Below are 17,822 nucleotides of genomic sequence, written 5' to 3' on the forward strand. Positions count from 1 at the left end.
AGCTCCTTCAGGTGAGCTGGAGGCGGGCCCTTTGGCGGTACATTTGGGGGAAATTGTTCGAATTCTAGGGCATGGCCCCTGGCGACAATATCCAGGACCCATTTGTCCGTTGTTATCAACTGCCAATTGGAGTAAAATTTGGAGATTCTTCCGCCAAGTCTTTTGATGGGGTGAAAAGACGGTGGTGGCAGGTGAAAAATATCATTGTCGCTTGTCCTTGCCGCGGTATGTAGCTCTACCCCTGTTTGGGGTGTATTGAGATCTTTTCTGTCCATAAGACTGGTAGCGCTGATTTTGGTAGCGCTGATTACCCTGACGGTATGAGGATTGTTGATGTTGCTGCTGGTATCCACCTCTATTGAAGGACGTTCCTCGTCCTCTCGCTCCTCGAAAGGGCGGCTTGTGAAATTGTAGAGTGCCTAAAGATTTGGCCGTTTCGGTATCCTTCTTGATAGTCTGTAAGGCCTCCTCTACCTTGGGGCCGAATAAATATTCGCCATCAAATGGCATGTCTAAAACACGGTTTTGTACTTCCTGTCTAAAGGCAGTGGAACGTAACCACCCCTGTCTACGGAAAACCGCAGCCCCTGCTAATTGGCGAAAACCTGTAGATGCCACATCAACAGCTGAATCAATTATCTCTTCAGAGGTCCTTTGACCTTCATTGAGAATCTGGAGTGCCTCTGCCTTGGATGGTTCAGGTAGTAGATTGATAAATGGTGAGATGTCAGACCACATTTGACGGTCGTAACGACCTAAGATGGCTAATGCGTTGGCAGCACGGACAGTTGTTGCAGCCATGGTGGAAACTCGTTTTCCTATTGAGTCTAGGCGTCTGCCATCTCTATCCGGCGGCGCCGCAACTGCAGAGGACGGATTTCTGGCTCTTTTCTGAGCCGCCTGGACAATTACCGAGTCAAGTTTTGCTTGTCCAATGAGACAGGCAGGCGTCTTGTCTGGAGCTTTATATTTCTTATCAATTCTTGGTAAGACTGGAGGAACGGAAGCCGGCGTTGACATCACCTTAACACCTTCCTTCCAGATGAAATCCACAATGGGTATTGTCCTAATTTGCCGTCTGGGCTGATCTTTAAAATCGTAAAGGAAACATTCTTGTTGAGTATGCTCCATTTTCATATGAAAACGTGCGGTTGCACGCTCCATCAGCAAGTGAAAATTTGCTACATCAACAGGAGGGGAGGCCGACGCAGTCTGAGGAGATGTAGAAGGAGATTGGACCTGATAGTCCTCCCACTCCGATAAATCATCCACTTCTCCTTCTTCCCGTTGGTCGTCATCTTCCGAGGATTGCGGGTCCTCCTCGTGAGCAGGTTGTGGGTGTGAAGGTGGGCACCCCGATGGAAGCACGGGTGGAGGCGTTTCCGAAATTGGAGTTGCTTGTCTAGAACCTGCCGATTCCGAAGGTGGAAACCTCCGATAGTAATCATCCAGCATAAATTGTAAGTTGGATATTAAATCCAAAGGCATTTGAGCAACAGGGGTAGCGACAGGCATTGACACTTCATCAGAAGAGTGAGGATCCTCATATTCCTCATCTTGAAGTTTAATATGTAACTCCGATGGACTAGTGGCTTGTCCAAAAGCATTCTGGACCATCTCATTGTCACTGTCAGAATCCAGTAGTTGGTCTGGGACTTCAGAGGACACCTTGTGAGGTGAAACACGCAGGGGTGAAAGCCTCATTACAGTTTTGCCCAGCTGTTCTGCTGCTTGACGTGGTGTTAAAAACACCGTCGACGGAGACCACACCTGTAGTGCCGTGCATGAGGAGAACTGCGGCGTCGTCGGAGGGTTAACTTCCGATGGATTTGTCGTCGACGGATCACCTCTCGCCAACGGAACACTTTTCGGCAACGAAATAGTCGTCGTCGACGGGATACTCGTCGTCGACGGGAGACCTTTCGTCGACGGGACACTCGTCGTCGACGGGACACTCGTCGTCGACGGGACACTCGTCGTCGACGGGACACTCGTCGTCGACGGGACACTCTTCGTCGACGGGACACTCTTCGTCGACGGGGCACTCTTCGTCGACGGGGCACTCTTCGTCGACGTGGCACTCTTCGTGGACGGGACATTCTTCGTCGACGGGATACCCTTCGTCGACGGAACACTCCTCGTCGACGGGACCGTCTTCGTGGACGAGTCACTCTTCGTCGACGGTGGTATTTTCGTCGACGGCGTAGAACCCGACGACGAGCTCGTCGACGGAGTCTTTTTCGTCGGCGGTAAAGCCTTTAAAGACGTCGACGACGAAGTGTCGACGACGGACGTCGACGAAATAGGCCTCACAGAAACAAAAACCATCGTTGGAGATGCCGTAGACGAGGACATAACCATACTAGGTTTAGGAGATGAAAATGTCACCGTAGATGTCACTGAAGTCGTCGTTCTCGTCGACGAGGAAGCGGAAGAAGACTTCACAGGAGGCGGAGATGAATTCTGTGGCAAAATCCTGTCAGAAGACAGGGGAAGCTTGAGTTTTTTCACCTTTGAGGAAGCAGAAGCGCCTTCCATGCCCCTGGAGGTGGGGACATCCTGAGAAGTGGAAGGTTGATCCAGTCCTTTAGCAGGTGGTTGTTTTTTAGGCAGTTTAGCCTTGGGAGATGACATCCCCTCAGGCGCAGATCTCTTCCTGGAGGCTGAAGTGGAAGCAGAGGCGACACTGCTTACTTCGGAAACAGGATTAGAAGAATCCTTTAGCCTCTTCAACCACAGCAGTAAACGACCCTCTCTATCTCTGAGAGTCTTCTGAGGCATGGTTCTGCAGATTTTACAAGCAGAGGCCTGGTGGTCTGGGTAGAGACAATAAATACACTTTTTGTGTGGATCCTTCTCAAAAAGCCGAGGCTTACCACAGCAGTCACAGGCCCTGAAGAGAGATTTCTTCGAAGACATCCTGGAGAAGACACAGATGAAGTAGAAAACAGAAAAAACTGAGCAGAGCTCAGGGAGACTCCCTTCACACGACGTGCAGTAGAAAATCTGAGAGCCTGAGCCTCTGGGGAGAGCATTCTGGTGGGTGCTGGCGCCTGATTGGCTGTAGTTTGGACTATACAAAATGACTATGATAGTCATAGAGGGGAAGTTTTATTTTGCCTACTGTACCATTGGCTGTTTTACTTCCTGGTTCATTTCTATTGGTATTACTGTATATTTATAGCATTTATTGCTTTTTTATGTACCGTGGGACTCCCACTCCGACGACGGGGAATGATTCAGGCATGTGAATCTATGAAAGACACCCCTAATACTGGAGAAATAATGTTTGCAAAATAAAAACTAAAGGCAATTAAAAAGGTTATTACTAAGATAATAGCAATGAGAATTATAAGGTGGAAAGCAAAAAGTGTTAACACTTATTATAAAACTAAAAAATGAGATATAGATAAATCATAAGAAATCAAACTACCAATAAAATTATCATAATGTATTAAATAGAATAAAATATAATGATGGATACCAAGGCTGCAGTCCTAAGTGTTTTTTGTCCCTAACTACTGGACTAGCATGCTTCAAATGCACCTAAACCGCTTTATAGTTTTAGCCTCTTCATTCTTTCAATGCTCTGCTCATGACTTCACAAGTATCATTACATATTACATCACAAATTAGTTCATCAGTTGCATCACTATCAACAACTAAGAAGGCAGCGATCATTTTTGAAAAAAAGCAAGGTATATTAAACTCTCACCCTGGAAACCACTTAGCATGTTGGTGCCACGGGTCTTCACTGGGTTTCCAATCTTGCAGTCCTCCTCCACAGTAGAAACATATGGTTGAGTCTTCATCGCCTATGTGAAAACACAACATATATGAGAAAACATGTGACAAATTACTTCAGTTTCACAAATGTCTCCCGCCTTTGCTACGGAGAAAAGAAAATGCTCCATGTGATAAAACAATATTATCCAACAACTGTATATGTTTATATTTTTACTAATAACCTCAAATAAATAGTTTAGAACAAGCAGTGGCAAAGCCAATAGGTTTAATTTTTTTGCAACCTATTCGCTTTACCTCATGCCCTTTGGTGATTTTGTTCAACAAAGGCGAAAGCATTTCTCGGGCAAAAGGAAGAGATACAAAAAGGTGCAAAAAAGACTAAATGAAACTAACCAGTGGCAGAGTAATTTTGTAGGCGCAGACATGAATCACTAGAGATATATATGTGAATCTACGAAAAAAGTGATGGATGGAATGCTTGAATTAATCTCAGCCGCTAGTTATTACTTGGGCTGCATTACAACCCATTGTTATTTTGCCAACCACCCCACTTGACATTGGAAACAGCTATAAACTAATCAGTCCTGGCCCTGCTCCAATGGGAGCAGTCCAGCCCGAGCTGCCAGGTCCTCCCTGAATAACACAAGTAACCTTAGTAAGGGTTTATAAGGGAGGTATAGCTTAGTTCCAGTGGCACAGTGTGCAAGAGAGCAACATCTGGGCATACCCATCCCACTTAGGGTGACACACTGCAGTATACAAAAAATGATGGGGGGACGTGGCCTATGAGTCACAGATTGCGGGCGAAATTTAAGATTGCTCTGCGCCTCTAGGCCCATATCCTGCATCATCCTGCCTCGCATGTCCTCAACCTGGCTAACGGGGTCTCCACGAGGCACATTGACAGCCGCTAGGACCTAGTGGTGTCCTGGAAAATAACAATCCCCACTTCCCTTGGTGACTAAAGTGATTCTTCACAGTTGGGGCATACTTTGAAAAAGACGTCTCACAGAGCAGACTCCACTATGGGTGGGAACTGCCCTGCACTAGGTGACGACGCGGAGGTGTTATTCCAGGTAATGTCATAAATGACTGAAGTACAATCCTGTGATACAGTGTTGCATTAGCAGTTTAGTCTTGCTCTGTAAAATGCCAAATAAAATGTTTTATGCGTGCATTAATGTTTGTTAAGTGTTTCACATCCCTCTTTCTGAGTAGCTTCTCAGTTTCTTATGGATGTTTGAAGTAGTATTGGTTTAGAGTATAATTTAACACCGGTTACATTTGACGTTGTGCAGGAGGTTGAGAACTTCTGTCCTTGATGTCTAAGCAGCCTTAAGCAACGCCTTAAGATTAAAGTGAAAGTAAAGTAAAGACTTGACAGCAGCTGAAAGACTGGATAGCAGATTACATATAAGTACCATTAGATCTTGTAGTCTACGCCTGACATGTTAAAGGAACAGCCCTGTATTTATTATACTTTCCAGAATTCTATATGATTGTGGCATATCTATTCATGTCAGTGAGTGTACTAGAGATAAGATGTCATGTGCAGAGAGGAAGAACTCTTGCCAATGCTGGAATTTCTAAAGAAAAGGATGTGAAGCTATTCTGTGCCTCAGGTGCCTCGTTTGGCAACAGACTTTTGAGTCTGGATTAGGAGTATAGATTCTGCCTCATATCTTACTAGGTGAGGAAGGAAGTACGTCTTATGATTTTGGCAGCCAGCTCAGAACTTGAAGGGGTGGACCGAATTGACTGCATATGGGTAAACATATAGCATGTCTGTCTGGTAAATTCTGGATATGCTGTGGCCAGCAAAGTAGGTATGAATAGTGTAGAGCTCATTGGACTTATCAAATCAAGACAACACAATGGAAACCATAGCTTGAACACTGTGGGGAAATTATGAGCAACGAAATAACATGATGTTTTCCAGGTAGTAAATGCACTTTGGGCATGTGTCATTGAAGGGAGGGATCAGGAGATCCTCGTTCATATTCACTCCCAAGATCTTCACTTAGGATGAAGGGGTTGGTGACGTTCAAACAGAATCTTCTAGATAGTCTACTTGCAAGCCAAAAGTGGGTGTTAGAAATTGAACTTGATATCTGTGAAAACAACCAACTCTTCGTTCAGATGGGAAAATGTATGCCTTCTTGAATCGTTTTCGGATAGATGGACTCTGGGGACTTACAGAACTAAGCTAAGATTGAGGGTAAGCATGGGCTGAAAATTCATTCCGCTCGCGATCCGCGAATCTCGCAAAATCAGCGGGGACGAATTTTCAGCCAAGCACTTACAGCGTTACAGCAGCAGGTGCAAAAGTTAAAGCTAATTTTTTGTAACCTTTTACAAAAGGGTTACAAAGAAATTAACTTCAACTTGGGCACCTGCTGCTGTAAGCCTGTAAGTGCTTCCTGGCGCCTCATTGCCTACTTGCAGCTATTCTCTGACCCTGCTCTGACCCTTGAAGCAGGGTCAGAGAATAGTTACAAGTAGGCAATGAGGCGCCTGTCACGAAAATTAAACCTCAACAGGAAGCACTGACAGATATGAAAACAAGCATTTGCAATGCAATAGGTCTCGCATTAGGAAAGTTTGAGCTATTGGTCTTGTAAATTACAATTTTTTTTATTTATGTGTTGGTTTTGAAATTCGCTAAATTAATAGCTTTGTCATTTACAATGCCAATAGTTATTACTTTCACAAATGTGACACCTATAGCATTTGTAATGTAACATGTTTTGTTTTTACGTGACTTAGATGTATTGATATTACAAATTACAATGGCTTTTAATTGTTTTAAATAATTAATACTTAAATAAAAGTGATTTTAATTTATAATGGCAATAGCTTAAACTTTTGTAAATAACTTTTGTGAAGATTATGTTCAGTGTATTTTATTGTGACGAAAATCCAAGAACAGAAGTGAAATGTTAACAACCTTTTGTGACATTTGTAATAAAGCTTGAAACATTGACAGAACATATTTGAACCAGTTGTTGAATGGTTGCGCAGCTTGATGCTGGGGTGGCGATGAGTGGTGCTGTGGTGGTGCTGAGTGGTGCTGTGGTGGTGCTGAGTGATGCTGTGGTGGCGCTGAGTGATGCTGTGGTGGTGCTGAGTGATGCTGTGGTGGCGCTGAGTGGTGCTGTGGTGGCGCTGAGTGGTGCTGCTGAGTGGTGCTGTGGTGGTGCTGAGTGATGCTGTGGTGGTGCTGAGTGATGCTGTGGTGGTGCTGAGTGATGCTGTGGTGGTGCTGAGTGATGCTGTGGTTGTGCTGAGTGATGCTGTGGTGGTGCTGAGTGGTGCTGAGTGATAATGTGGTGGTGCTGAGTGATGCTATGGTGGCACTTAGTGGTGCTGTGGTGTCACTTAGTGGTGCTGCTGAGTGGTGCTTTGGTGGACAAGCAGGCGCAGGGTTTTGACGCAGCATTGGCCTAAAAGTGACCGAGTGAAATCTTGCAGATTTTACTCAGCCACTTTTAGGAGGCGTTCCTGCGCAGGAACGCCCTCCCCTGCGCCGGAGCACCTCCTGATGGCGCAGGGCTTTACAACGTGACGCATCTCTCAGATGCGTCACGTTGGCGCATCTTTTGTGCTGCCGCTGCGTCACAAAAGTGACGCAACTGCGGTGCAAAAGAGGTGCAAGCGGCTTGTAAATCTGCCCCATAGTGCTTTTACTACACTGTAGCTGCGTAAAGGGCCAGAAGATGTGTCTCCAGTGACCATGTGTGCCTGTGTCTGTGTTACAGGCACACATGGTCACTGGAGACACACCTTATGGCCCCTTACGCAGCTGCAGTGTAGTAAAAGCACTATACATTTACCGAATGAGGGAGCACTTACTGGATTAGCCAATAGAAAGTACTCGAGGGCAAATCGCGGAACGCGAATTCGCAAATTTCGCCCATGCTTAATTGAGGGGTACTTTTCAAGAAAAATTATTTTATGTAAAACTTTGCTAATTACACATACAACATCTCTCTGGGGAGTGTAAGGTACTGTAGGAAGGTAGGATCCTTTTGGATGGTTACCCCCACTTTTTGCCTGGTGGTATGCATGTGTTTGACTAGTCTGACTGGGATCCAGCTAATCAGGACCCCAGACTTTCTGCTTTCTTCCTAAATTGTTCTGTTCAGTACTTGGGTCCACCCCAGACTGGATACTGGGGTAACCTTATAAGTCCCTAGTATACAGTACCCATGTACTTGGGGCACAGGTACTCCAGAAGTCTCCCATGGGCTGAAGCATGTATTATGCCACCCATGAAAGACCACTCAAATGGAACTACAAGCCTGCCATTGCAGCCTGTGTAAGTTGGAGCTTGCACCACTTACTAAAGATATAGGTTTCCTATACTGCACTTAAAACCTTTAAGTCACCCCTATAGCAGTCCTTTGCAGGGTGCTTGGTGCTAAGTGTGCTGGTGCCCCTGCATGAGCCTACAGCCTACAGAGTCCATTCACCCGGGTTGTCAGTGAAGCAGTCATATACTATATAGAGGGGCAGAGCATAATTACGCGATGACCATCTCGAAACTGGCTGCAACAAATCCTATCATATTTGGCATGAAATATTTTTTAATCATGCCCCCACACCGTAAACAGTGTGGGAGGTATGATTCCAAGCACTGGAAGAGCCCTCCGTTAGGCTCCCAGTGTTCTTGGTACCAGCCTTCTTGACCTATCAATCAATCAATCATAACACTTGTATAGCGCACTACTCACCCGGAAGGGTCTCAAGGCGCTTGGGGGAGGGGGTCCGTTACTGCTCGAACAGCCAGGTCTTGAGTTGTCTCTTGAAGGCGAGATGGTCCTGGGTCAGCTGAAGGTGGATGGGGAGGGAGTTCCATGTCTTGGCTGCCAGGTAGGAGAAGGATCTGCCTCCGGCGGTGGCTCTTCGGATGCGTGGCACGGCGGCGAGGGCGAGGCTAGTAGATCGTAGCTAGCGGGTGGGCGTGTAGAAGGTCAGGCGGTCATTGAGGTATTTGGGGCCCAGGTCGTGGAGAGACTTGTGTGCGTGGGTGAGGAGCCTGAACGTGATCCTCTTGTTGACGGGGAGCCAGTGCAGGTCCTTCAGGTGGCTGGAGATGTGGCTGCGTCAGGGGATATCCAGGATGAGTCGGGTGGAGGCGTTCTGGATGCGTTGGAGTCTTTTCTGTAGCTTGGCTGTGGTTCCGGCGTAGAGGATGTTTCCGTAGTCCAGTCAGCTGGTGACGAGTGCCTGGGTGACCGTCTTCCTTGTTTCGGTCGGGATCCATCGGAAGATCTTGCGGAGCATGGGAAGGGTGTGAAAGCATGATGAGGAGACGGCGTTGACTTGTCTGGTCATCAAGAGGTAGAAGTCCAGGATGAAGCCTAGGTTGCGTGCGTGGTCTGTTGGCTTGGGAGTGGTGCCCAGGGCAGGGGGCCACCAGGCGTCGTCCCAGGCGGAGGGCGATGGTCTCAGGATGAGGACTTCCGTTTTGTCCGAGTTCAGTTTCAGGCGGCTGTTCTTCATCCACTCGGCGACGTCTTTCATCCCTTCGTGTAGGCTGGTTCTGGCGGTGTCGGGGTCTCTGGTGAGGGAGAGGATCAGCTGGGTACCGTCGGCGTAGGTGATGGTGAGGTTGTGTTGGCGGCGATGGCTGCAAGAGGTCTCATTTAAACGTTGAAGAGGGTGGGGACGATTGATGATCCTTGTGGTACACCGCAGATGACTTTGGTGGCCTCGGATCGAAACGGGGGGAGGCGGACTCTCTGTGTTCTTCCAGCAAGGAACGAGATGATCCACTCAAGTGCTTTCTCTTGGATGCCAATGTTGCTGAGGCGTTGAACTAGGGTGCGGTGGCAGACCGTGTCGAACGCTGCAGAGAGGTCCAGGAGGATGAGTGCCGCTGTTTCCCCGTTGTCGAGCAGGGCTCGGATGTCGTCGGTGGCTGCGATGAGGGCGGTCTCGGTGCTGTGGTTGGCTCTGAAACCGGACTGCGAGGGATCCGTTCGTCTCGAGGAAGGCGGCAAGCTGTCTGTTGACGATCTTCTCGATGACTTTGGCAGGAAAAGGGAGGAGCGAGATGGGGCGGAAGTTCTTGAGGTCGGTGGGGTCCGCTGTTGGTTTCTTCAGAAGGGCGCTGAGCTCTCCGGGAAGGTGGCGGTGTTGAAAGAGGTGTTGATGATGTTCCGGAGTTGGGGTGCGATGGTGGAGTCGGCCTTGTTGAAGACGTGGTGGGGACAGGGGTCGGTCGGAGATCCGGAGTGGATGGTGTTCATCGTGCGGGCTGTGTCTTCGGTGGTCACGGTGGTCCAGGTGCGGAGGCTGGCGGTGGGGGGTGTTGGTTCAACAGTTGGGTGCGTGAATGGTGCGCCAAAGCTGTTGTGGATGTCGGCGATCTTGCGGTGGAAGAACGAGGCGAGAGAGTCGCAGAGATCTTGTGAAGGGGAGATGTCGTTGTTTCCGGTGCTGGGGTTGGAGAACTCCTTGACGATGCTGAAGAGTTCCTTGCTGTCGTGGGCGTTGTTGTCCAGTCGTTCCTTCAGAGATTTCTTCTTGGTGGTGCGGATAAGCTGGTGGTGCTTGCGGGTGGCATGTTTGAGGGCGGTCTGGTTGTCAGTGGTCTGGTCGAGGCAGGTCTTCTTGGAGTCCTTGAGTTAGTCGGTGAACCAGGAGGCCTTCTTGCTTCTGGGTCTGCTGGGAGGGTTCTTCAGTGGTGCGAGGTCGTCTGCGCAGGTGGTCAGCCACTGCGTGAAGTTGCGGGCTGCTTCGTTGGGGTCCGTTGTGCTGGCGGGTGGATTCTGGTTGAGGGAGGTGGTGAGCTGGTCGGCGGTATCTTGCTCCAGCTCCTGTGAGGTATCTGTTGCGGGTGGTGGTGGGCCGTGGTTCTTCTGAAGCTGAAGTGGACGCAGCTGTGGTCAGTCCAATGGAGTCCTGTGGAGTGGCTGAAGGTGATGTGCTTGCTGGACGAGAAGACGGGATCAAGCGTGTGGCCGGCGTAGTGGGTGGGGGTGTTGACCAGTTGCTTGAGTCCGAGGTTGGCGAGGTTGTCCAGCAGGGCGGCGGTGTTGCGGTCCTTGTTGTTCTCCAGGTGGAAGTTGAGGTCCCCTAGGAGGATGTAGTCGGCGGAGGAGAGGGCGTGCGGGCTGATGAAGTCGGCGATGTCTTCGCTGAATTGTGTGCGTGGCCCCGGGGGTCTGTAGACGAGGGTGCCTCTGAGGGTCGTCTTAGGGTCAGTGTGTATCTGGAAGTGGAGGAGTTCCGCGGTGGCGAAGGTGTCGTTGGGGTTGGTCGTGATGGGGATGGGGATGGTGTTCTTGTGGACGATGGCGATGCCTCCTCCGGTCTGGTTGACGCGGTCCCTCCCGATGATCTTGTACCCGTCCGGGATGGCGATGGCGATGTCGGGAGCTGAGGAGACGTTCATCCAGGTTTCCGTGAGGAAGGCGACGTCCGGTGCTGTTGTGTCAAGGAGGTTCCAGAGTTCCACGGCGTGTCTGTGGATGGAGCGGGTGTTGAGCAGGATGCACTTATTTATTTATTTATTTCAATTTATATAGCGCATTATCACCCGGGGGTCTCTAAGCGCTTGTACCAGGCAAACAGACAACTCCATTGAACAGGCAGTTCCCCTACAACTCTCCCCAAGCTTCTCGGAACAGTATTGTTTTTAGCATCCGTCGAAATGGCAGCAGCTTTGGTTCCTTACGGAGATCTGGTGGAAGTTTATTCCATGCTGCCGGGAGCAGAGTGGAGAAAGCTTGACGGCCCTGGGTCGACAGACGATAACGTGGGTTAGTCAGGAGCGTGGCCTCTGAAGACCTCAATGCCCTGCCTGGAATGTAGCTCGATAGTCTACTTTTAATATAGTTCGGGCGTTGCCATAAATAGCCTTATGGGAGATACACAGGCCTTTGAACAATGTCCTCTGTCTAATAGGAAGCCAATGCAGCTGGCGCAGCATAGGAGATGCATGCGCCTTCCGGGGCTACCTATAGATTAGTCTTGCTGCATCGTTCATCACTGTTTGAAGCCTCGGCAGTTGTTGCTGGGGCAGACCCAAGTACAACGCATTACCGTAGTCCAATCACCCCAGAATCATGGCTGTCACTGCGCTCCTTAGAGTAGAAAAGGACAGTAGATTGGAGATTTTGCGAAGTTGCCTAAGGAGGTCTGTGCATGTACCCACCACTGTGGACACCTGCTTTCTCATGGTCAAATTGCCATCAATGAGGATGCCCAGGCTTTTTACCACGGTTGCTGGAGCCGGCGTACTGCCCAACTGCCCAACTCCCTGGGCCAAAATCCATCTTGCCAGAGGCTGCCTGCAGTGGTAATTGGCAGCACCTCTGTTTTGTCAGGATTGATCTTCAGGGAGTTGGCAGTCATCCAGTTTACTGTGTATCTCAGAATGTTATACAAGCGTGCTTGAGCTCCAGGGGTATCCTCTAACCACTTGAGGTGGTTGCTGATGGTGCATGGCTTAGCGGGTGTGATGCTGGTTCGGAGGCAGGTGAACTTGCAGGTTGTGGAGGTGAAGGGTCCGTTGATGCGTTTCGGGGTGGCCCGGCAGCAGGCGGGGTTACAGCCGGCATTGAGTGCGTTGAGGGCGGCGGCGTTGTAAACAGCACAAAATGGATGCTGCCGACGAGAGAGACGATTCTGTCCTTCTGCTGCTAAGCCACGCTCGAGCAGGAGAACGCAGAACAATAGGCATCCTGTCACGGGGAGGTGTGACCACCTACCAAACAGGATTAAGTGTATTGGGGGTAGAGCAGGTGTGCTTGCCAGAACCACTTAGTCTGCGCGAGGGACAAATTTGGTGTCTGTGTGCATAGTCCACTTCAAACCAGTCCTGGGAGAAGTTGGCACCCTGTCTGGCGCGAAACTGGACAAAGGACATGGAAGTAACCTCCCCCCTGTCCAGACTCTCCCCTGGGAGGGTCCCCTGAATTGTCCCAACCCTTTCCCTAGGGTACTTAAGGGCTTACCTGGGTGTAGGTCCTTAAATCCGTCATGGGATAAGACTCAGATCAGACACCACTTCTTCTACTGTCTGAGCACTCACTTCCAGTCTGATGCATCGTCTGTGCCTGTGCATCACACAGGAACCTTTCAAAGCCTAAGAAGCATCAAAGACACTTGAAGGAATCTCCCTTAGGGGGAAAGAGTCACTCCCCTGCATTTGCAAGCACTGCAACTAAGTAGACCGGTCTGCTAATTCTGAGCTCCTCCGGACTCCGCAAGGTACTGTAACACAGGTGGTGGTTTTCTATAGCTCCCAAGGCCTACCCTGCCCTCTCACCAAGCTTGAGGACAATATCCCAAAATGGGGGTTGCAATAACCTTCCCCCAGTGCACCGTGTCAACTCAAAGTTGCCAAGACTTGTTGGCTTCCTTCCAAGAAGATCTTCGGGCTTCAAGTAGCCCCAACCTCGAACCCCTTCACTGACCAGAATCTTTAGCCACACCACATTGTGTGCCTCGTGGCCTGCATCATTTGGTGAGCTGCTTGAGGTGCTCTAGCAACTCCAATGCCTCCAGCTTGTTGGACCACTAGAGGGTCACACTTGTTGCTTTTGGGCTCCCCGGATTGCTCGGGGGCTGCCCCGACTCCCCTGCTTGTGGCGAGTTCCTTGAATGTTGCTGGTCCTGAAGTTCCTCCTTCTTCACTTCCTGCGTTGGTTCCATTTGCCAAGGCTTGTTGATGCTGCCACCGGACACCGACTCCTCAGAACTTGAACATCCTTCGTGGGACAGCTCGTGCACAGTTCCTGGTCCTCCTCAGTGTCGCCGGGTCCTCACAGCTGCAGATTCAAGGTCATCGACAACCATCCTGCAACAGCAGATATCGGAGGGCATTCGTCTTCCAAGTCTCCTGGTCACTCCTGAGTGACAGACTCTGTCCCCTTTGTTTGCAGGTAAAGCTCATCTAGAATCCACCTTTGGATACCAAGGACACTTTCTCCTTCTTCAGCAGCGGCACTTTCCTGAAGTCCTCCATTAGGTTCAGCGGAGGTTTCCGACACCACTTCACACTTATGTAGCCGGCTTCTCTGGTGTAGGCAACGTAGGTACTAGGGTATCCACGGGTAGGATGGCTTTCCAACCTTCCACTGGGCTTCTTCAGCTCTACTGGGAAGGGTCCTTAATCTTTAAACATTACATGTAGAGCTTGGAGCATGCAGTTGTGTTTCCACACTGCACATGCTCTCCGTGGGGTGCCTATCTACTCACTTTAGGTGGTTCCTTGGGTCTCAGTGCTTCTACGTTTTCGCGACATTGTCTTGACCAAAGACGTGGTTCTTATACCACTTTCTTAGTATATGTTTTGGTCCCCCGATTGGGTCCATTGTGTATTACGTGCTATTTACTGTGTTTCTTTGTTAAAGAATTGTGGTAATTGTGTATGTGTTAGAGAGTATTATATAACACATTTTTATTAATACTTTGTGTGGTTCTTTTTCACTTAATCTATACTATAGAATTGCATTCTGGTAAAACAGGCTGCTTTACACTACTTCTGAACTAAGCCTGAAGCCAGCTATCCACAGCTACCACTTAAGAGAGCTTTCTTAGGTTGTCTAAGACCACTTAAATCACCATAAGCGTTGTCTGGACTGGTGCAAGGTGCCTCCTTTAGCCATAGTGTTATTGTGCCTCTGATTCCCTCCTGCCTCTGCCGAGGTAAAAGACAGCATGCAGGTATGAATCTCTGGTGATTAAAAATCAGGTCTTATTTTAATCTCTGTGCATAGTCTTATAATTGAATACAATAATAGTGTCCCAACTGAGTACAATCTAGTGCCCCAAACTGGAAGGAGGGTAAAAGGACATTTTAAGTAGACAAAAAGATTTTTGAGATACTTTCCCCATCTGGGCATCACTTCTGTATTTGAATCCAGGCAAGCAAGGAAAACAAAACAAATGTACCAACCTCTACATCAGTGCCTTACAAATCTCCATATGAAACATTTGTAAAAGTAGTCATGGCTCCCCTATCTCTGGCCAGGTGCACCCTGAGGTGACCCACGAGAATCTGATAAGCAATATACTATCTACCTAGCGAAGAGTAGCTTATAAAATGATTTATTAGCACTAACCTGGGCATAGGAACCCACTAGCAGCCTAGTCAATCTGGATGACTTTGTCCTCTTAAAATAGTGCTCAAAACCCCTAGCATCCAAATGCGAGGAGAACGTCCCACCTAAGTTTATAGATTATACGATAAAGCTGGCACAAAGAAAGGATTCATTCAAATAGATATCAAAAACTACTATAAGCATAAAAGCAGAATTACTCTTACTGACTACTTTGTCAAGCAGAAAAGGAAAACTGTAAAAACCTATCCAGTATGGGGCTTGGAACTCCCCATCCTTTCAGGCTGAAATTATCACAACCCAAAAGGCAGCTTTGCGAGTAAAAATCTGAATTTCATAATAAATAAACTCAAAAAGGATAGCCTTGAGTTTGGACAGATTAAGAGCTACTAGACAGGAGCAGAATACCAACTGGCAAAACCCTCTTTAGAGACACTCAACGTCATTTTGAATAAGAATACTTTAACAAGCATTAGAAATGCAATAGGTCTCGCAGCATTAGAGTTAGTGCTTTTAGAATTGTTTATGGGTTTTTTTGTAAATCTTTAGCATGAGGTTGAGGGTGAGTGAGGGTGAGTGAGGGTGAGGGGTTGAGGGTGAGTGAGGGTGAGGCTGAGGTGTTGAGGGTGAGTGAGGGGTTGAGGGTGAGGGGTTGAGGGTGAGTAAGGGTGAGGGGTTGAGGGTGAGTGAGAGTGAGGGTGAGTGAGGGGTTGAGGGTGAGTGAGGGTGAGGGTGAGGGATTGAGGGTGAGTGAGGGGTTGAGGGTGAGGGGTTGAGGGTGAGTGAGGGTGAGGGGTTGAGGGTGGGTGAGGGGTTGAGGGTGGGTGAGTGAGGGTGAGGGGTTGAGGGTGAGTGAGGGTGAGGGTGAGTGAGGGTGAGTGAGGGTGAGTGAGGGTGAGTGAGGGTGAGGGTGAGTGAGGGTGGGTGAGTGTGAGTGAGGGTGAGTGGGGGTGAGTGTGGGTGAGTGTGGGTGAGTGATTGAGGGTGAGGGGTTGAGGGTGAGTGAGGGTGAGGGGTTGAGGGTGAGGGAGGGTGAGGGGTTGAGGGTGAGGGGTTGAGGGTGAGGGGGGGTGAGTGAGGGTGAGGGGTTGAGGGTGAGTGAGGGTGAAGGTGAGTGAGGGTGAAGGTGAGTGAGGGTGAGGGTGAGTGAGTGTGAGTGAGGGTGAGTGTGGGTGAGTGAGGGTGAGGGATTGAGGGTGAGGGGTTGAGGGTGAGTGGGGGTGAGGGTGAGTGGGGGTGAGTGAGGGTGAGGGGTTGAGAGTGGGGGTGAGTGAGGGTGAGGGGTTGAGGGTGAGTGAGGGTGAGGGGTTGAGAGTGAGTGAGGGTGAGGGGTTGAGAGTGAGTGAGGGTGAGGGGTTGAGAGTGAGTGAGGATGAGGGGTTGAGGGTGGGTGAGGGTGAGTGAGGGTGAGTGAGGGTGAGTGTGAGTGAGGGTGAGTGAGGGTGAGTGAGTGTGAGGGTGAGTGAAGGTGGGTGAGGGTGAGGGGTTGAGGGTGATTGAGGGTGAGGCGTTGAGGGTGAGGGTGGCACCGGGGCTGAGAAACCCACTGATCCCTGATTATTGCTGCATTTAACAGAGGGCCCGTTACACCCTGGCTAAGCCACTGAGCGACTCTACGTAACCTAACCGCGCCTACCCCTGGATAGTGAATGAATGAGCTGTTTTCTGTACCGTAAATACTGACTTCAGTGGCTGGAATTCATGGCTCGTGCTGGTCTGCAGACATCACATTAGCACTTGCGTCACGGGGTGGGGAGGGCCCGCGACGGAGACAATCCACGGATGCAGCCTCCTACCCTGGGGCAGGAAGCATGACCAGACCCAAACCCTGGGGCAGGAAGTACCCAAACAATGGCCCCTCTGACCCCTGAAACGCTGATGCATCAGCCTTCCGTGGCCATCAACACACGCTTATTCAGCCTCACGAGCATGGCCATAAGTGTCTGTGATTGTTTGATCTCTTTCACAGATGATTTTAAAGTGGCGCTACCTTTAGACAACGGCGGTATTCCCAAAAGGGGTGTGAACGTTGTACAAGTCGTTTCTTGCAACCCTGGTGAGGTTTGTGTTTTGCCACTTCACAAATTTGTACAGTTTGAGATTGTTGTCACAAAACTGCTAGTGCGACATACCTGATAAAGCCACTGATGGTCAGAAACAATAGGATGAATATTTAGGTCATTTTAAGTTCGAAAGTAGAAAGTATCGTCACTGTGTGAGGAAAATAATGAGTCAGAAATGGGATAGCAAAGAAGCACGGTTTAGGCGACTAATTAAAGGGAGAAGAGGGACTGCCACTGTCCCACCTCTATAACATACCTTGTTGATAATCAGTACACCAAGTCTGGCCGATATGGGGTCAAAGAAGAACGAATAAATCCAATTGATTTATCTGCACAGAAAAAACGGAGACCCTATCAGATCTGATGGGTATATATAGTTATACTCCAAACACCCTAAGTGATGGAAAGTCAAATAGAAGCACACTTACGATCACGTTACTGTCGAAGTAGTCCGAAAAACTTCAAGACACGTATAAGTGTCAAGGTTCTAAAAAATTAAAAGATTACATCAAGTACTTGTCTATTCACGGGCCACCAATACGCCTATACACATAACTGACATTCAGGCCGGAATAAGCGGGTCCCAAAGTCCTAAATAATACTCACAGGATAGAGAAAACGACCCCACATCTCGGCGGTATTCCATATTGCCCGGAAGTGAGATTTCCGGGGAGACCGGAGATGAATTGAAGGGAGTGTGAAGTGAAAAAGTAGACCGCGTCTCCTAGTTCCGGGATAAAGAAACTGGGAAAGCGGAAGAGGAATTTTACGGGAATGTTTAAGTCGGGAAATTTTGAAAGGCAACAATCCGTAAATCGGCATAGTAGAATTGCAAGAGCAAATTAGTTCGAGTTACTAAATATATGCACTGGCTTACTTTCGGAAGTCTTTGATATAGTGTCAAAGTCTAAAGAATTAAACTACAAATTGCAAGTCT

General features: G+C 48.9%; 1 protein-coding gene across 2 annotated transcripts in view; it reads right to left on the bottom strand.

Annotated features, from left to right (window-relative positions):
- Positions 1-17,822, bottom strand: part of XIAP (X-linked inhibitor of apoptosis) — a 550,605-nt gene that overhangs the window by 289,389 nt on the left and 243,394 nt on the right. For both annotated transcript variants that reach the window (XM_086918504.1, XM_086918505.1), the window contains exon 3: positions 3,716-3,815. In XM_086918504.1, the coding sequence (XP_086774630.1) occupies positions 3,716-3,815 (100 nt within the window). The remainder of the gene's footprint in view (positions 1-3,715; positions 3,816-17,822) is intronic.

The sequence above is a fragment of the Lissotriton vulgaris genome, chromosome 4_1 (genome assembly GCF_964263255.1).
Source record: "Lissotriton vulgaris chromosome 4_1, aLisVul1.2, whole genome shotgun sequence".
Taxonomy (NCBI): domain Eukaryota; kingdom Metazoa; phylum Chordata; class Amphibia; order Caudata; family Salamandridae; genus Lissotriton; species Lissotriton vulgaris.